Genomic DNA, 16,031 nt, shown 5'->3' with positions numbered 1-16,031 from the left:
GACATATGCATTTCTTGGTCTATAATAGAGACAACCAAGATCAATGAAGATTAATAGTCATGGAATAGTCGTTTAAGTCTCCTGAGATTTCAGCTGCAGACATACATGTTTTCTGTTCCTATTTTCTTTCTTATCACATTCAAAAGTCCCAAACAGTATTCCTGTCTCTCTGCTATCTCCTCAGAACAAAAAAAGGTACAGATTTTATTTCTTAGGAAATTCAAACTAATTCTGGAACTATTCATCATTTCCAGTCTGTCTTGCTGCTCATTTTAGAAACTTTGTTGTTCTTAAGAGATAAAAATTCAAAGTGGTTTTAAATACTGTCACCACAATAATACTAAACCTTGACAGAAAGTGGATGTATGATATTTTATCTGAATAGTTAAAGACAGGTTAATTTATATGCTTATTGTTTTTGCACATAGCATTTCCTTTAGTATATCTGTATAACAAATAACTATATAAAGTTAATAATATACTTATTATGGGAAGAGGATGATGATTATATATGAATGATATTCACTAGTTTGAAATAAAAAAAATTTCAAACTTTCATCATGTGCTTTTTATTGCCAACAGTCCCCAACTAGACTTCTTGTTCATGCTTTAGAATTTTCTCTTTTACAAATATTTATATGTAAGATAAAGTTAGGAGAAAGCAGTTCTAGGGTGATAGCTACACATCAAGTAAAGTGCTTGCTATGTAAGACCTGAGTTTGGATCCCAGTGCTCATGTAATTCCTGGGCAGATGTGTTGACCTGATTTCAATCTCAGTGCACAGAGTACAGAGCCAAGTGGTTTCCCATGCAAACTGGCAAGCTGGACTAATGGGATCAGCGAGCACTTTGATTAATGAGAGATCCTGCATCCAAATTAAAAAACAAACAAACAAAAAAAAAAACAACCAAACACAATCTATTGAGGCTTGGTCCTCAATTGTACACCTGTATACATGAACGTGGATCTCCCCACAGAGATGTAGATACACACACACACACCATGCATGTACATAAAAATGTAGCAGTATATTCCCTTTATAAAAAATTAATACATTCAATGAAACAGAGGTAAAATTAAAGTTTTAAAAATTTTAAGTTAAGGTATTTAGTTTAATTTGATTTAATTTCTTCAAACCTGTCTGAAGAAAATCACATTTCCCTTTTATTAGGATAGAATAGGAATGGACAGAAAAAAAACCCATCATCAGTTTCTTAACCCTCCTGAAAATGAACCAGAATCAAGCAGTTGCTCAGCTTACATTCTTAGCATGAAGGGCTACTTCTTAGTTGATGACTGCCCAGGCTTCTTGCTCTGCTGTTAAAGACAGGCCCTCCCCTGCATTGTCACCAATAGGCAGACCTTCAGGTTTTATGTGGTTGTCATGGCAAAACATTATTTTTTTTTATTAGCAAAGGAGAAAATGTGTTTTAGAAAATGATGAGGGTGACAGGATATGTATAGTCTTTCTAAGACAAACCATGAGCTCACCTACACCTATTTCTGAATAATGGCAACATAGCCATAAACACAAGTACAAAGAGGCATAAAGTCAAAAGTGTCAACTGAGTCGTGGTTATCCACAGCCCTGACTCACATTTCTGTGATTCTTAAACATAAAGGACTCCATCAATCGTGCAGTTTACACTTAAAAACATTTCAGAAAAAGTTTCAAGAAAATGTTATACTTCATTACATCTATCTATCTATCTATCTATCTATCTATCTATCTATCTATCTATCCATCCATCTATCATCTATCCATCTATCTATTTAGTGTGTGTTTGTGTGTTTGTGTGTATATGTGTCTGTCTGTCTTTCTGTCTGTCTCTGCAACCTTGGATACTTGTGTGCCAAGGCATGCATGTAAAGGTCAAGAGAAAATTTGTGACATTTGGTTTTCTTCCTCTTTCATGTGAGTCCCAGGAACTATATTAGGCTACTAGACTTCAAAGTAGATATCTTGACCTGCTAAGCCACCTTATCAGTTGGAAATGAAAAAGTAAAAAATAAATAAACAAACAACAACAACAAAAACCACCAATAACAACAAAACCCCCTCTCACTTTAGCTATGTTCAGCATACAGAATTCAGCCTTACTTTTTAGAACATAAATCCAGGGATGATTTTAAGACAGTGTCTGGGTTTGAGTCTAACACCCTACAAGCTGCACTAACTGCATACTGGACTGTTGACATTATTTTTCTTTCTTTGAGACCAGATCCCATGTAGCTCAGGCTGGCCTCAAATTCCTTAAGCAGCTGAGGATGATGGTAAACTTTTAATTCTCCTAATTTCATCTCCACAGTTCTGGGATCACAGGTTAGTTCCACAGTGCCTGGTTTTACATTATTTTGGGAATTTAACCAGGGTTTTGTGTGGATTAACTAATTACCAATTTAGCAATATATGTGCTGCCTCACACAGGTAACTTCATTTTTTTCTTTAGAAAATGTGGTGAACCTAGATGTTAGTACAGAAAAATAAAGGTCTGGTTCATTACCTAGATTTGCTAGCAAGGTTAGGTTAAAGGGGGTTCTCTCAACTGTGCTCAGCCATGGTGCCAGAGAAGTTAGGTAGCTTATCCAACTTCATGTGAACTATAATTGACAAAGCAGGGGATCCCATCCCAGACAAACAGAATCTAGCACCAGAGCTCTTTGACCCCAAACACTAGCAGTCCCCCATTTCTACTCATCTTCTCTTTACCCACCAGAGCCTTAACTCAACTTCACATTCTCTCCAGTGTCTCTCCGATTTTTTTGGGAACCATCAATCACATTTCATTTGAAAACATTATTTATGGTATTAATATTAGTGTGTGCATGTTTTTGTGAGTGGGTGGGTATATCTCATGGTGCCCATGTGTAGGTCAGAGGAGAGATTGTGGGAGTTATTTCTATTCGTCTATCATGTAGATAAAAGGGATTGAACTTTGGTCCTCAGGTTGGTAGCAAGTGTCTTTACTCTCTGAGACATCTCCAAATTTCTAGGAATGCTATTTGAATTCCCTTGTGTCAGAGAATAAACCAGTGTAGAGAATATAACCAAATACTTTAATTGAGTTCTTCTAGCTTCAGGTTTATGCCTCAGGTTGCAACAGTGACTAAAATCTTATTGAAGAACAAACAACTTGTTTATAGAACTATAATGAAACTTTAATTAAGACAAAGAAAATGTGCCAATCCCCCTCCCCCCATCTTGCTAAATCTCTCAGCTTAGCCTTCTTTGCCACAGTGCTGATAGCCAGCTTGAATGCCACCTGGAATTGACTTTGAGTGTGAACCAGAAAAACTCATGGGGAGGTTAGAACTCCCTCCATTTCTACTTGACTTTCATTTCCAGCTCAGAAATGAAAATGAGAATTGGCTAATGTCATACACTGACAATGTTACTGAGTGAAATCTTTTCAGAGATATCGTATATCAGGCATTCCAAAATAGACTCCAACAGTACAAGGCCAGCTCAAATAGTTAGGAAATACACTATTTTTATACCTAGTATTACACACTTAGAGATTGGCTTATTTTATTGTTTTATTTTGTATGTTTATGGTGCATGCATATGCTAAAATGTGTGCTTTTATACATGTGCTTTGGATACTTGTGTACATTTGTGTGAAAGTAAGAGTCTGGTGTTTATTGTCTTCCTGTATTGTTCTTCATATTGTAACCGGCAAGATGTAGGGTCTCTCCCTGAAACTGGATATCCCATTTAGTTTCAACTTGACACAGCCTAGACCCATTTAGGCTTTTATTTAATTGACAGATTGCTCAGATAAGCCAGCAGGGTTATCTTGATTATTAGTTGTAGGGAGGACAAGATCCATTGTGGGCAACACAAATTTCTGGACAGGTGATTTCATAAATGCTAACAAAGTAGAAGCCTGTGATTAAACTAGCAAAGGATGGTGCTCTATGTTTTCAACATTCATGTTTCTGTGTGAGTTTCTGTCCTGATTTTCCTCAAGGATAAAAGCTACTTGGAAGTTCCAGCCAAACACTGCTCTTCCTCTAAGTTGCTTTTTTCAGTGTTTTATCATGGCAACAGAAAGCAAACTCAAACACTGGGCACATTGATTCAGCTACACTAGCCAAATGACAATCAAGTATAACTTTTCTTTGCCTTTCCAGTGCTGGGATTGCTGACATAGATGTCCATACCTAGCTCTTACATAGGGCCACGTGTCTTAACAAAAGTCTTAATGTTTCCACAGTAAGTACTTTAAAAGCTATCCTCCAGCTTTTGACTCATTTTTAATTCCTAAAATAAATCTTATAAGGAATGGGTTTTGATGACCTGTGCCCCCCCCCCACACACATCACACAGAAGCCCAATGAAAAGCAAACACTTTTCCATGACTGATGACAGCTAGCAGGGAGAAGTTGCTTCCTCATTTATTACAGATGTGGTAGCCCTGAAATCCAATATTCAAATTTGTTTTATGGACAAATATACTTAATGTGTAAAACACTATAATAAGTAAACACAGAGACCTTGTGCCTCATAGTAAGATGACTCAGTACAGCACTTGCCTTTCAAGCAAGAACACATGAGTTCAAACCTCAGCACCCATATTTACTTGCAGAACACAGTGGTGCACAGCTGCAATCCCAGCTCTAAAAATGAGGAGACAGGTAAATCACTGAGGCTCACTGGTGAAAAAGCTTAGTTTCAGAAGTTTCAGGCCATTGAGAAACCCTGTTTCCAAAATGATGATGATGAGGATATCATATAATAATCATTATATGATATAATTATATCATTATATGATATCATTATATGAAATTGTTTTACAATAATCTAATAGTTTCTACTATTATAACTAACAACAACAACAATAATAATAACAATTAGTAGTAGTGGTAATAGTGGTGGTAGTTATATTAAGGTGGGTAAGTCTGAATAATGACATGTGAGGTTGTCCTTTAACATATATGCATACACATACATAAACACATATATATTTCATACATGAAAAGCCCTTCTATGAATATAATGCTGCATCATATGTCTAAGAGTAATATCATTATCCTCATATGTGCCTGCACATCCAAGATACAGTAGCAGGGAAATTGCTCCCTTTTATAAAATACTGTCATATGTTATGAAACAGGATTAGGGCTGAAGAAAAACCCTTAAGACTGGGATACTGTTGGATGATACATATACAAGCTTCTTTGTGGGAAAATTGCTAATTAAGGCCAGACTCTACCATTGACTGGATAACATTCTGGGGCTTGGCATTTAGTGGAGAACTCCCTTCATTAACAGAGTTTCTCCTTTGATCTTGTCTGGGGTATTCTAAGCCCACACATATGTCTCTACCTAAGGAATGTTATATAGCCTCCATAAGTGCACAGGATGAATTTTTTTCATGACAAAACCTGTTCAGCCAGCATCTGGGATGCTGGAAATGCTGCCCCATGGTGTCCCCAAGAGGCATTCTAGATAACCTAAGTCCCTAGCCAATGACCATTTTACATCCTGGATGTCCCTATCCTCAGTCCCCTTCAACTTTATAAGCCTTTATTCACCCTAAGTAAAGTTGATCTGCCTATTGACAAGCAGTCTCAGTGTGATACTTCACAATATGTACTTACAAGGTTTCTGAATCCCTTGTTTGAGGTCTCTGCTCCCACTGTCCCAATGGACCACATCGGCTCATGATCTATGAAAGTGTGGAAACCCACTGTTCTTGTGAGTATATATTATGACAAGATGCTACAGTTGACAGTAACCTATGTGTCATATGGTACTGTCACTTTAAGGACTAACAAAGTTCTGGAAGAAAAGTAAGTGGTAACTTCACCAAATACCCAATGTGATTTTTACAAAGATCAAAATCCTATAGGGTAGGATTGGAAAGATGGCTCACTTATTGCTCCTCTGGAGGACTCAAGGTAGGTTCCTAGCACCTACATCAAGCAGCTCACATTGTCTATAAATTTAGCTGTATGGTATCCCACAGTATCCTATGGTATCTGGCTTCTTCAGACAAATGACTTCTATGCACACAGACAAGGACACACACATACACACATTGTAGAACGTTCTGGAACAGGGTTGTTTAAGGCCAATTTGCAAAGAACAGCAAAGGTATTTATCACAGGAGACTCATGAAAAGGAGGGAAACTTTTGTGTCTGATTTAATCCCAGCTGTTGTCAAGGGCTGTTCACTGCCACTGGAGCAACATTGGGAGATCATTTTGGATATGTGTTACTTTGATTTCCTCTGGGAATCAACTAAGAGACAAAGACTTCAGTGCAAGCAATTCATCTACATATCACACCAGAAGACTAATGAATGTGAAGAAAGTGTGGAAAAGGCAGCCCATGTGCCTCATTGAGGACTGCATCTTCCAGAAAAATATTACCCTCATGTCTATTTCCAAGTTGACAGAGCTTCAGACCAAGGCACTATACCATGGCCATGCCAGAAATTCATCAATAAATATTCTCCAACATCCTCACTCTATCCATACACAAGGTGTGTGCATGTGTTGATATAAGTTCACAGGATACTCATAACTTTAGTAATGTATAGAGAAATAGACATGAATGATTCTTATTAGCTGTTATTTCCTCCATGGTGTTTCTGAGGCATAAGTAAAAAAATAATTATATATATTAAACCCCATGGTGTGATTATTTGACATCTGATCATATTGGAAAATTGTAGGCTTAGATTTTTCAAAATCTTTAATTCTTAAATTCTTCAACTCCTCCTCTAGCCCACTGACCAAAGTAGGGGAAAAATGGTTAATAGAACAAGGGAGATGTGGCCATGTTTGAAAAATTGTTCTTTGGGGCATTTCCAATCTTAGTTGTCAGCATATCAGAAATCTAGTCCAAAACATTAAACAAGAATCAGTAGTAACAGTCCAGTCCAATTGGCAAACATCAAACATGAATCAGTAGTAGCTGCTTGATCCAGAAGAAACCACAAGGCTCTGCTGCGTTGGCATGAGTTCATGGAGGAAGTAAAAAACAGCCAGAATACCTTAAGAAAGTCTTTGGCAGAATTTTCTTTACTAAGTCATGACAAGCAAAGATGAATGAAGTTTTTCAAGGCAAAACAATGTAAGAGAATTATCAATGAAGACAGTCAATTTATTGCAAGGCAAACCAATACAAGAGTGTAATTCAATGTCTGTTGGATTATACTTAAACTCTTTCCAAATATTGCATGTTCTCTATAGTGTATACCTCAGCAAAATATTCTCTCACAAGTCTGCCTTAACAAAACATCCTCTGACATGTCTGCTTCTACAACACATCCTCTTCTCATCAGACAACTTCCAGAAAAACATCACAAGACAAAACTGAGTCTCCAAGTAAACTAGAAATTTCAACTTCATAAAATGTTTAGCACAATCCAGTTAGTTGATACAAACTCCCTTTTGGGTGTGTGTATGTATGAATATATGTTCTACATAATTGTCAGATTTCAAGTGTACAGTAGCAGATTGCTATCAGTAAACCACCAACCATACTATGCCACTGGAGCCTCAGCATTCTTCTGTTGTTTCAGCAACTGGGTCTTCACCTCAGGCTGGCCTGGATATCACACGGATACTGAAGATGACCCAGAATGTCTGATCCTTCACACTGTCTCCTCTGTGCTCTGATTACAGGCTTTTAGGGACATACATAAATTTTACAGTGCTGGGGATGAAGACATAATTAGGCACTGAACCAACTGAGCTCTATCCCCACCCCCTCTAATGTAGTGTTTTCCATATCAGTATAAAATTGTAGCAGCCTATTTAGCTGTTAGCTACATTCATTTCTCTCCTTCATGTCTCTACTCAATACAAAATCACTGCCACTTCTAAATATCTAAGCACAAGTTTTGATACATACACATAAACAAACACATTCACTCAATGTAGCTACCTTCTCTGAACTAGATTTGAACTCTTAGAAGTTGGGGATTAAGATAAACACACAGGTTTTCATTTTTAAGAACATGGCATAAAAGTGCTAAGCAATAAATCCCTGTCAGAATATGATATTTGGTCAAGTAAAAGCCAGGGCAGTCATAAAATGTAAAATGGTCACATCCAGGAACATCCATCTCATTAAGAAAGAAAGTGAGAAGACCGAAAAGTTGTTCAAGTAGTGTAAAGTCTTGAAAAATTGAAGGAAATGGAACTATTATAATAAAATTTGAAGTAGATATAAAAATAGTTAATGTCTGTATTCATTAGGATTTTCTAAAGAAATAGAACACTATGTACTTATATTTATACATATATGATTTCAAATGCATGTGAGCATACATGTGAAGAAATATAATAAACAAATATGCATACCATAGGTCATTCAGATATGCAGGAAGAGACTCATTGTGTAACTTGATCATGTAATTATGGAAGGTGAGAAGAACCCCATGTGCTTTCTACAAAATAGAAAACCAGGGAACCTGGTGCATCCCAGTGACCCCAGAGACATGAGAAGTGTAATGGCTGTTGGAATAAATTTTGAGCTGAAGCTTCAGAATGAGCAACTGACCATGTAACTCTCCAAGTCCAAAGGCGTTTGATCCTGGTTAGACTATATAGCCAGCATGGGCCAGGGGTACTCCTTATTCCATTTACCCCCTCAGAATGCTTGGATTACTGTGTACACTAACAGTCATGGATTTTTATAAGGTTGATGGACTCAGATCATAATGTTTGTAAAGCACTTATCACATGTGTTAAAACAATTAGCTCTATGTAAGAATCATTCCGACATGTTTTGAGCAATCATATGTAAAGGTTCTAATGCAGTGCCTAATATATATGGAATCCTCATGAATCATCACAGAAACAATTATTATTCATTAATCGCTCTAAATTAATAGCTTGAAACTCTGATTAAATTTAAAACTTTCCAGAAATCCTTTGTACATTCACTTGATCAAATATCTGGGATATGTGTTTAGCAATATCACTGGTATAGGTGGCTGGGTGACATAGACACAGAGAAAGAGCAAGAGAGAGAGCCAGAATTACAATTGCCCTAGAGCCTGATATTGCTCTTTTGTAAGAAATGATGAAGCCCTGTGAATGGAATGTCCTGCCAATATATTGCACATTGAAATAGAGGTGGGGATTCTAGTCTTTGCATCCAACTTCATGACTTCAGATTATATCCAGTCTGCTCAGTTTGGACTCTAATTAAGAGAAAAAAGGAGTAAGTCTCCTCTATCACACACACTCATCTGAGGTACAGTACCAATGATCCCCACCAAGCCAAAAAATAGATATAGTTAATAATTACAGAGACATTTTATTCAGTTAATATCTATTTAACAGAGAGATAACTAGTCTAAAATTAGACCCCTAGTTTTTCCATAGGTGGATAAGGAGTTCCTAGACAATGCTGACATAGTGTCACACAATTTGAATAGAGATGAGACTAATTGTCTTGGCAAGCTTTATCCACTGTTTGGCTGTGGATGTCTGTGCGTGAGCCTATACCCACTAAGAGGAGAAAGGGAGAGAGGATGGTGGAAAGACTGTGGGAGGGGGAGACCAGGAGGGAGGTAGTAAGTTGGTTATAAAGTAAATAAGTAAAAAATTCAATAAGTTGAAATGAACAAAAAAGGCAGAGTAGTGCATGCTTGTAATCCCACCTCTGTGAGGCAGAAACAGGAATCAACCTGCCTAACCTTCAAGCTCAACGCTAGTGAGACACCCTTCTGCATAAGAAATATCATTAAAGGTTGTCCTCTGCCCCTCCCACAACATACAATTGCATACATGTAAGCATGTATATCCACTCATATGTCTATACATAAACACATTCATGCACACACACAAATCTACACCAAGAATTTCATAGAATAGTGATATGCTTCCATAAGCAAGCATATTCCTAACATGCATGAAGCCGTGGGCTATAGAGTTAGTACCTCAAACAACAACAACAACAATAACAAAACCAACAACAATAACAAAAAAAAACAACACAAAGAATTCCTTGGTGGATCTTTGGGTTGGCAGAACATTTGACTATTACATACTGGGAAGTATTTTGTTATAGACTTAACCACCAAGATTCCTTCCGGACTGCGACTTTGGATGTAAACCCTATGTAGACAGAGTACTTCCTCTCTCCTTAGAACTTACAATGTCTTTGTCTAACACTTGGATTTCAGCCTTAATCACTATACTTACCCATTCTCCAGTTCAGTTGAGCTGAACTAGAACTTCCAGTGATATCTGAGGAACTGGAGAAAGCCTTCAGTGAGAGGAAGTTGGACAGTGGGTCATCACAGTTGTCTGAAAAGATAATGAGAGTAAGAGAGGTCAGATTCAATGGGCAAGATTTTTATTTTTTTTTTTTACAAAGAGGGAACTTATACAATATGAACTCTCTTTTCTTAAACATATGGTTTGGAAAATGTTGGGAGGTATTTGCCAGTGTGTGTTTTCGCAGTTACTTCTCATAACCCTCAAACATGATACGACTTCTGTTAATTGATGGAGAAATGAAGAATGGAGGGGTTCAAGCTCACAACACTAGTAAATATCATAACCAAAAACTCTCAGTAAGACTTGTTTGAATTAAAAGCCTACCTACCCATCCTTTCAATTACTTTGTACATTTGAGCAAAGCCACAAACATGTCTGTGTTTAGTCTGTGAGAAGGGAGATTCTTACAGGGCTTTGTTTATTTTTCTATCTTCAGCTTCATAAAGGATTTGTAATCAATGTGTCTATCAAAATTGGATAATCTTGAATTTTTTACTACAACTTGTGGGTGGGAAAGTGGGAAATGTTCAACTTACATATGTGCCCACTTATAGGAAATAAAAGATAATAGTCTCAGACATTGTACGATTTTGAGATGGATAGGAATTTCAATAGCTAACTTTCTAGTTTTCCCTAGTGAGGCACATTCTAAAGCTCATTCAAGAATACTAAATTAAATGCAGATATGGACAAATACATGTCTTGACAGCACAAATATGTTCCTACAAGTTCACATTAATCCACAGCCATTGGATTTCATATGGAAGGGCTTGATTTTCATAATTATATCATATATATGTATATATATATGTATATATATGATATATATATATATATATATATATATATATATATAATTTGTTTGAACATTTTTGCACATCCATCAAAACTATCATTTAAATTTAACTGCCATGCACCCAAGAGGACAGATCTTTAAAAGCTTTACTGTCATTGGAGGTCTAGTATTTTAGAAGTGAAGGTTTTCATCTTCTTTTCTTCGGTCACATAATGACTCAGTGTTGGCCTTGCTACACACTATCATCTTGATATGAGACATCCCATCCTCCCAAAGATGTCAGTGAACACCATTCAACATGTGACTCTTACTCAGATATTCTGTGATAGCAACACAAGACATGTTAGAGGACTTAATCATCAATGAGCTTTAGTAATGTGCTTTTTTTCTGAATCTTCCATAACATGGTCCATGTTTTTGTGGCTCTTTAGCAATGAATCTATCGAATGATAGAGCTCAAGTAAAGTTGTATGGACAGAGTAGGATTATGAATCTAACACTTAACTAATCTCACAAAGCCTACATTCCTTTCCCATTTTAGAAATTTTGTACACAATCGATTCTCTGGGACATTGAAAAATGACTCCATAACACCCAGCAGATGATACTCAAAATAGATTTGAAATGCATCATTCAAGGTAAAATGTAGGCTCTTAGGAGGAACTGATCTGACATTTGAATACAACATTAAGATAGGATCATGATTGTTTATCTAGCCAAATCCTATAAAGCTGAATTTCAGGTAATCACAAGAAACATGAGGTTTAAACTTTTGTTTGTTAAGAGATGTGTTTCGGCAGAGGTGAGTTGCCTGTGATCCTCTCAACTTCATTGTCTAGGTCTGAGCTTGCTCTTCAGTCCAGAGGAGCCTTCTGTGTCTCCAAGAGCAGTTTCCCTTCCTGTGGAAGCCTCCAGGGAACCCAAAACTAACTAGCTTGGAACTCTTCTGGATCAATCCCATCCCAGCCAGATCCACTAGCCATCCTTATTGGTCTACCGGGCACACAGCCTTCAGAGGTGTGTGCATGACGTACTCTGAGTCCTATTATCTAGCTTTGGGTTTACTTTTAATATCTGGAGGAACCTTGAAGGACACCAAGAGTGCCCTGCTTCCTCCTGTAAGCCTTCAGGGGACCCCAAGACTAATCAGTTTGGAAACATATTCACCAATCCCATCCCAGTTAGATCTATTTGCCATCTAAGTTGAGTCTGACTGGGACACAGCCTGCAGAGTGGGGTCTGCCTGAGGCACAGCCAACAGGGTCAGGTATCCTAAATTCTATTGTAGGATCAATGTCTTCTACCACCTTCCAGAGAAGTCTTGATGCAATCAGGATTATCTACCCAACACCAAAGAAAACCAGGTGCCTACAGAAAAGGGTAAAACACAATCAACAAAACCTAAGGCAATATGGCACTACCAGAGCACAGCAATATTGCTACAACAAACCCTGGATAGCCTAGTGAAATTGAAGTATGAGAAGAGGATCATAAATTCAATCTTATAAAAATAACAGAGGCATTTAAAGAGGACATGAATAAATTCCTTAAAGAAATACAGGGAATTAAATTTAAACAAGTAAAGGTATTAAAAGAGAAATAAGATAAATAGAAAATACAATCAAAGAGATGAAGGACATGAATAAAACTGTCAAAGACCTGAAAAGGGAAATAGAAGCAATTAAAAAAAAATACATAAACTGAAGCAGTCCTGAAGATAGGAGTGTTAGACACCACCAACAGAATACAGAGGATCTCAGGTGTACAAGATTCAATAAAAGAAATTAATACATAGTTCAAAGAAAATTCAAAACATAAAATGTCTATGACACCATACATCTAGGAAATGTTGGACACTATGAAGAGACCACACCTAGAGAATATTCAGAATAGAAAGAGGAGAAGTTTCCCAGCCCAAAGGACTAAAAAATATTTTCAACAAAGTCATAGAAGAAAATTCCCTAATCTAAAAAAAGAGATGCCTGTACAGGCACAAGAAGTCTACAGAACACCAAACAGACTGTTTCAGTAACAAAAGTCTCCCACCACATACTAATCAAAACACTAAATGTGGAGAACATGGAAAGAATTTTAAAAGCAGCAAGAAAAAAGGTGAAGTAACATATGAAACAAGCCTAACAGAATTACACCAGATTTCTCATCTCAGATTCTAAAAGCCAGCAGGACATCAGGAGATGTCTTCCAGATCCCAAGAGACCAGAGATGTCAGCCCAAACTACTATACCCAGCAAAATGTTCCATCATCATAGCTGGAGAAACTAAGATATTCCATGACAAAATCAAATTGAAACAATACTTTTCTAATAATCCATCCCTACATAAGATTCTAAAAGGAAAACTCCAACACAATCCATCATTCTGCTATATACAACAAACACATGTCAGCAATAAACAAAGACATAATCTCAGCATAAAGGGCGGGAAAATGGTTTGTCCAGCAAAAAAAAAAAAAAACCCAAGAAGGATGCTGAGTATTCATTGTAATATGCAATATGCAATAAAATAAACTTTACACCAAAATTGAAAAAAAAAAAAAGAAATGGGGAAGGACACTTTATATACTTAAAATGAAAGAAAAATCAGTAAAAAGACATCATAATTTTGAACATCTATGGCCCAAATGCAAGGGCATCCACATTTATGAAAGAAATATTAGTAAAGTTTAAATCACACAGTGAATCCTACACATTAATAGTGGGAGACCTCAATACCCCACTCTCAATAATGGGTTTGTCATCTTACTAGAAACTAAACACAGAAATAACAAAACTAACAGTCTGTGATTCAAATGATTCTAACAGATAGCTATAGAACATTTCACCCAAACATAAAAGAATATACCTTCTCATTGGCACCTCACAGAACATTCCCAAAATTAACCATATAATCAGTAACAAAGCAAGTCACTACAGATACAAGAAGAACGATACAACCCTGTGCATCTTATCAGATCACCATGGATTAAAGTTGGACTCCAACAACAGAAACAGCAGAAAGCCTACATAGTCATGAAAACTGTACAACTCTCTACTCAATGATTATTGGATCAAGGAAGAAATAAAAAAACTGAAGACTTTCTAGAATTCAATCAAAATTAGGGCACAACACATCCACACTTCTGGGACATGATGAAAGCAGTGCTAAGATGAAAAGTAATAGCATGGAGTGCCCTAATAAACAAATTTGAGACTTCCCATACTAATAAACTGAAAGGACATCTGAAGGCTCAAGGAAAAAAAAGAAGAAGAAGCATCAGACACACCTGTAGAAGCCAGGAAATAATCAAGCTCAGGGTGGAAATCAGTCTATTAGAAATAAAGAGAACAATACAAAGAATCATCACAAGCAAGAGCTGTTACTTTGAAAAAGTCAACAAGATAGACAAACCTTTAGCCAAAGTAATTAAAAGACAAAGACACAGTACTCACATTTAAAAAGTCAGAAATGAAAAGGGAGACACTTCAGATGTTCAAAGAATCATTAGGCCTTCCATCAAAAATTCTACAAAATTGGAAATTATAAATGAATTGGATGATTTTCTAGATAAATACCAATTACCAATGCTAAGCCAAACTCAAGTAAACTATCTGAATAGTTTTACAACCCACCCTTAAGGAAATTGTAGTAGTCATTAAAAGTCTCCCAACAGAAATAATAATAATAATAATAATAATAATAATAATAATAATACATAATAATAATAATGGCCAGGGTCAACGGTTTTAGTTCAGAATTCTACCAGAATTTCAAAGAAGAACTAAGGCCAATACTCCACAAACCAGTATAGACACAGAGGAAACTCATCCTATGGGGCCATAGTCACCCAATACAATAACCATACAAGGATTCAACCAAGAAAGAGAATTTCAGACCAATTTTCTTTATGAACATTGATGCAGCAATATTTAATAAAATCTTTGCAAGCCAAATTTAAGAACACATCAAAGAAATCATACACCAGGATCAGGTAGGCTTCATCCCAGGGATACAAGAGTGGTTCAATATATAAAAACCCATCAATGTAATCCACCATATAAACAATCTGAAAGGAAAAAAAAAAGCCACACATGATTATCTCACTAGGTTCCAAAAAAGGATTTGACAAATTCTAACACCCCTTCATGATAAAAGTTTTGGAGAAAACAGAGATTCAAGGTGCATACCTACACTCAATGAAAGCAATGTACACCCAAGCCAATAGCCATCTTCAAATTAAATGGAGAGAAACTTAAAACATTTCCACTAAAATTATGGACAGGACAAGGCTGTACATTTCCTCCTGTCATGATTTGAATATTCTTGGCCCAGGAAGTGGCATAATTTGGAGGTGTGGCATTGTTAGAGTAGGTGTGGCCTTGTTAAAGGAAGTGTGTCACTGTGGCCATGAGCTTTAATACTCTTGTCCTTGCTGCTTGGAAATCAGTCTTCTCCTATCAGCTTTCAGATGAAGATGTAGACTCCGGCACCAAGCCGGTCTGGACTCTATCCTGATCCTGCCTTGATAGTAGACTGATCTTCTGAACCTGTAAGCCAGTCCCAATTAAATGTTTTCCTTATAAGAGTCATGGTGTGTGTTCACAGAAGTCAACTGAAACTAAGACATCTCCCTGTCTCTTCCAAATAGTACTTAACAATTCTAGCTAGGATAATAAGACAACAAAAAGAGACTAAAGGGATACAAACTAGAAAGGAAGAAGTCAAAGTATTGCTATTTGCAGATGATATATAGTATACCCAAGTAACCCCAAAAATTCTACCAGAGAACTCCTACAGGTGATAAACACATTTATCAAACTAGCTAGATACAAAATTAACTAAGATCAGTAACCCTCCTCTACACAAGCAATAAATGGGCTAAGAAATAAGTTAGGGAAAAAAAAAACCTTTCATAATAGCCACAAATAATATCAAATACCTTGGCATAACTGTACCAAAGCAAGTGAAAGATGTCTATGACAAGAACTT

The 16,031-nt window shown here is 36.6% G+C and overlaps 1 protein-coding gene across 1 annotated transcript in view; it reads right to left on the bottom strand.

Annotated features, from left to right (window-relative positions):
• Cntnap5 (contactin associated protein family member 5) overlaps nucleotides 1-16,031 on the bottom strand; it is a 928,932-nt gene that overhangs the window by 703,659 nt on the left and 209,242 nt on the right. Inside the window, exon 2 of the mRNA XM_029481690.2 lies at nucleotides 10,172-10,276. Within this exon, the coding sequence (XP_029337550.1) occupies nucleotides 10,172-10,276 (105 nt within the window). The remainder of the gene's footprint in view (nucleotides 1-10,171; nucleotides 10,277-16,031) is intronic.

This window comes from Mus caroli, unplaced genomic scaffold (genome assembly GCF_978045245.1).
Source record: "Mus caroli unplaced genomic scaffold, Mus_caroli_1 scaffold_1, whole genome shotgun sequence".
NCBI lineage: Eukaryota > Metazoa > Chordata > Mammalia > Rodentia > Muridae > Mus > Mus caroli.
The sequence above is the reverse complement of the archived record's forward strand: the minus strand, read 5'-3'. Positions and strand labels throughout refer to the sequence as shown.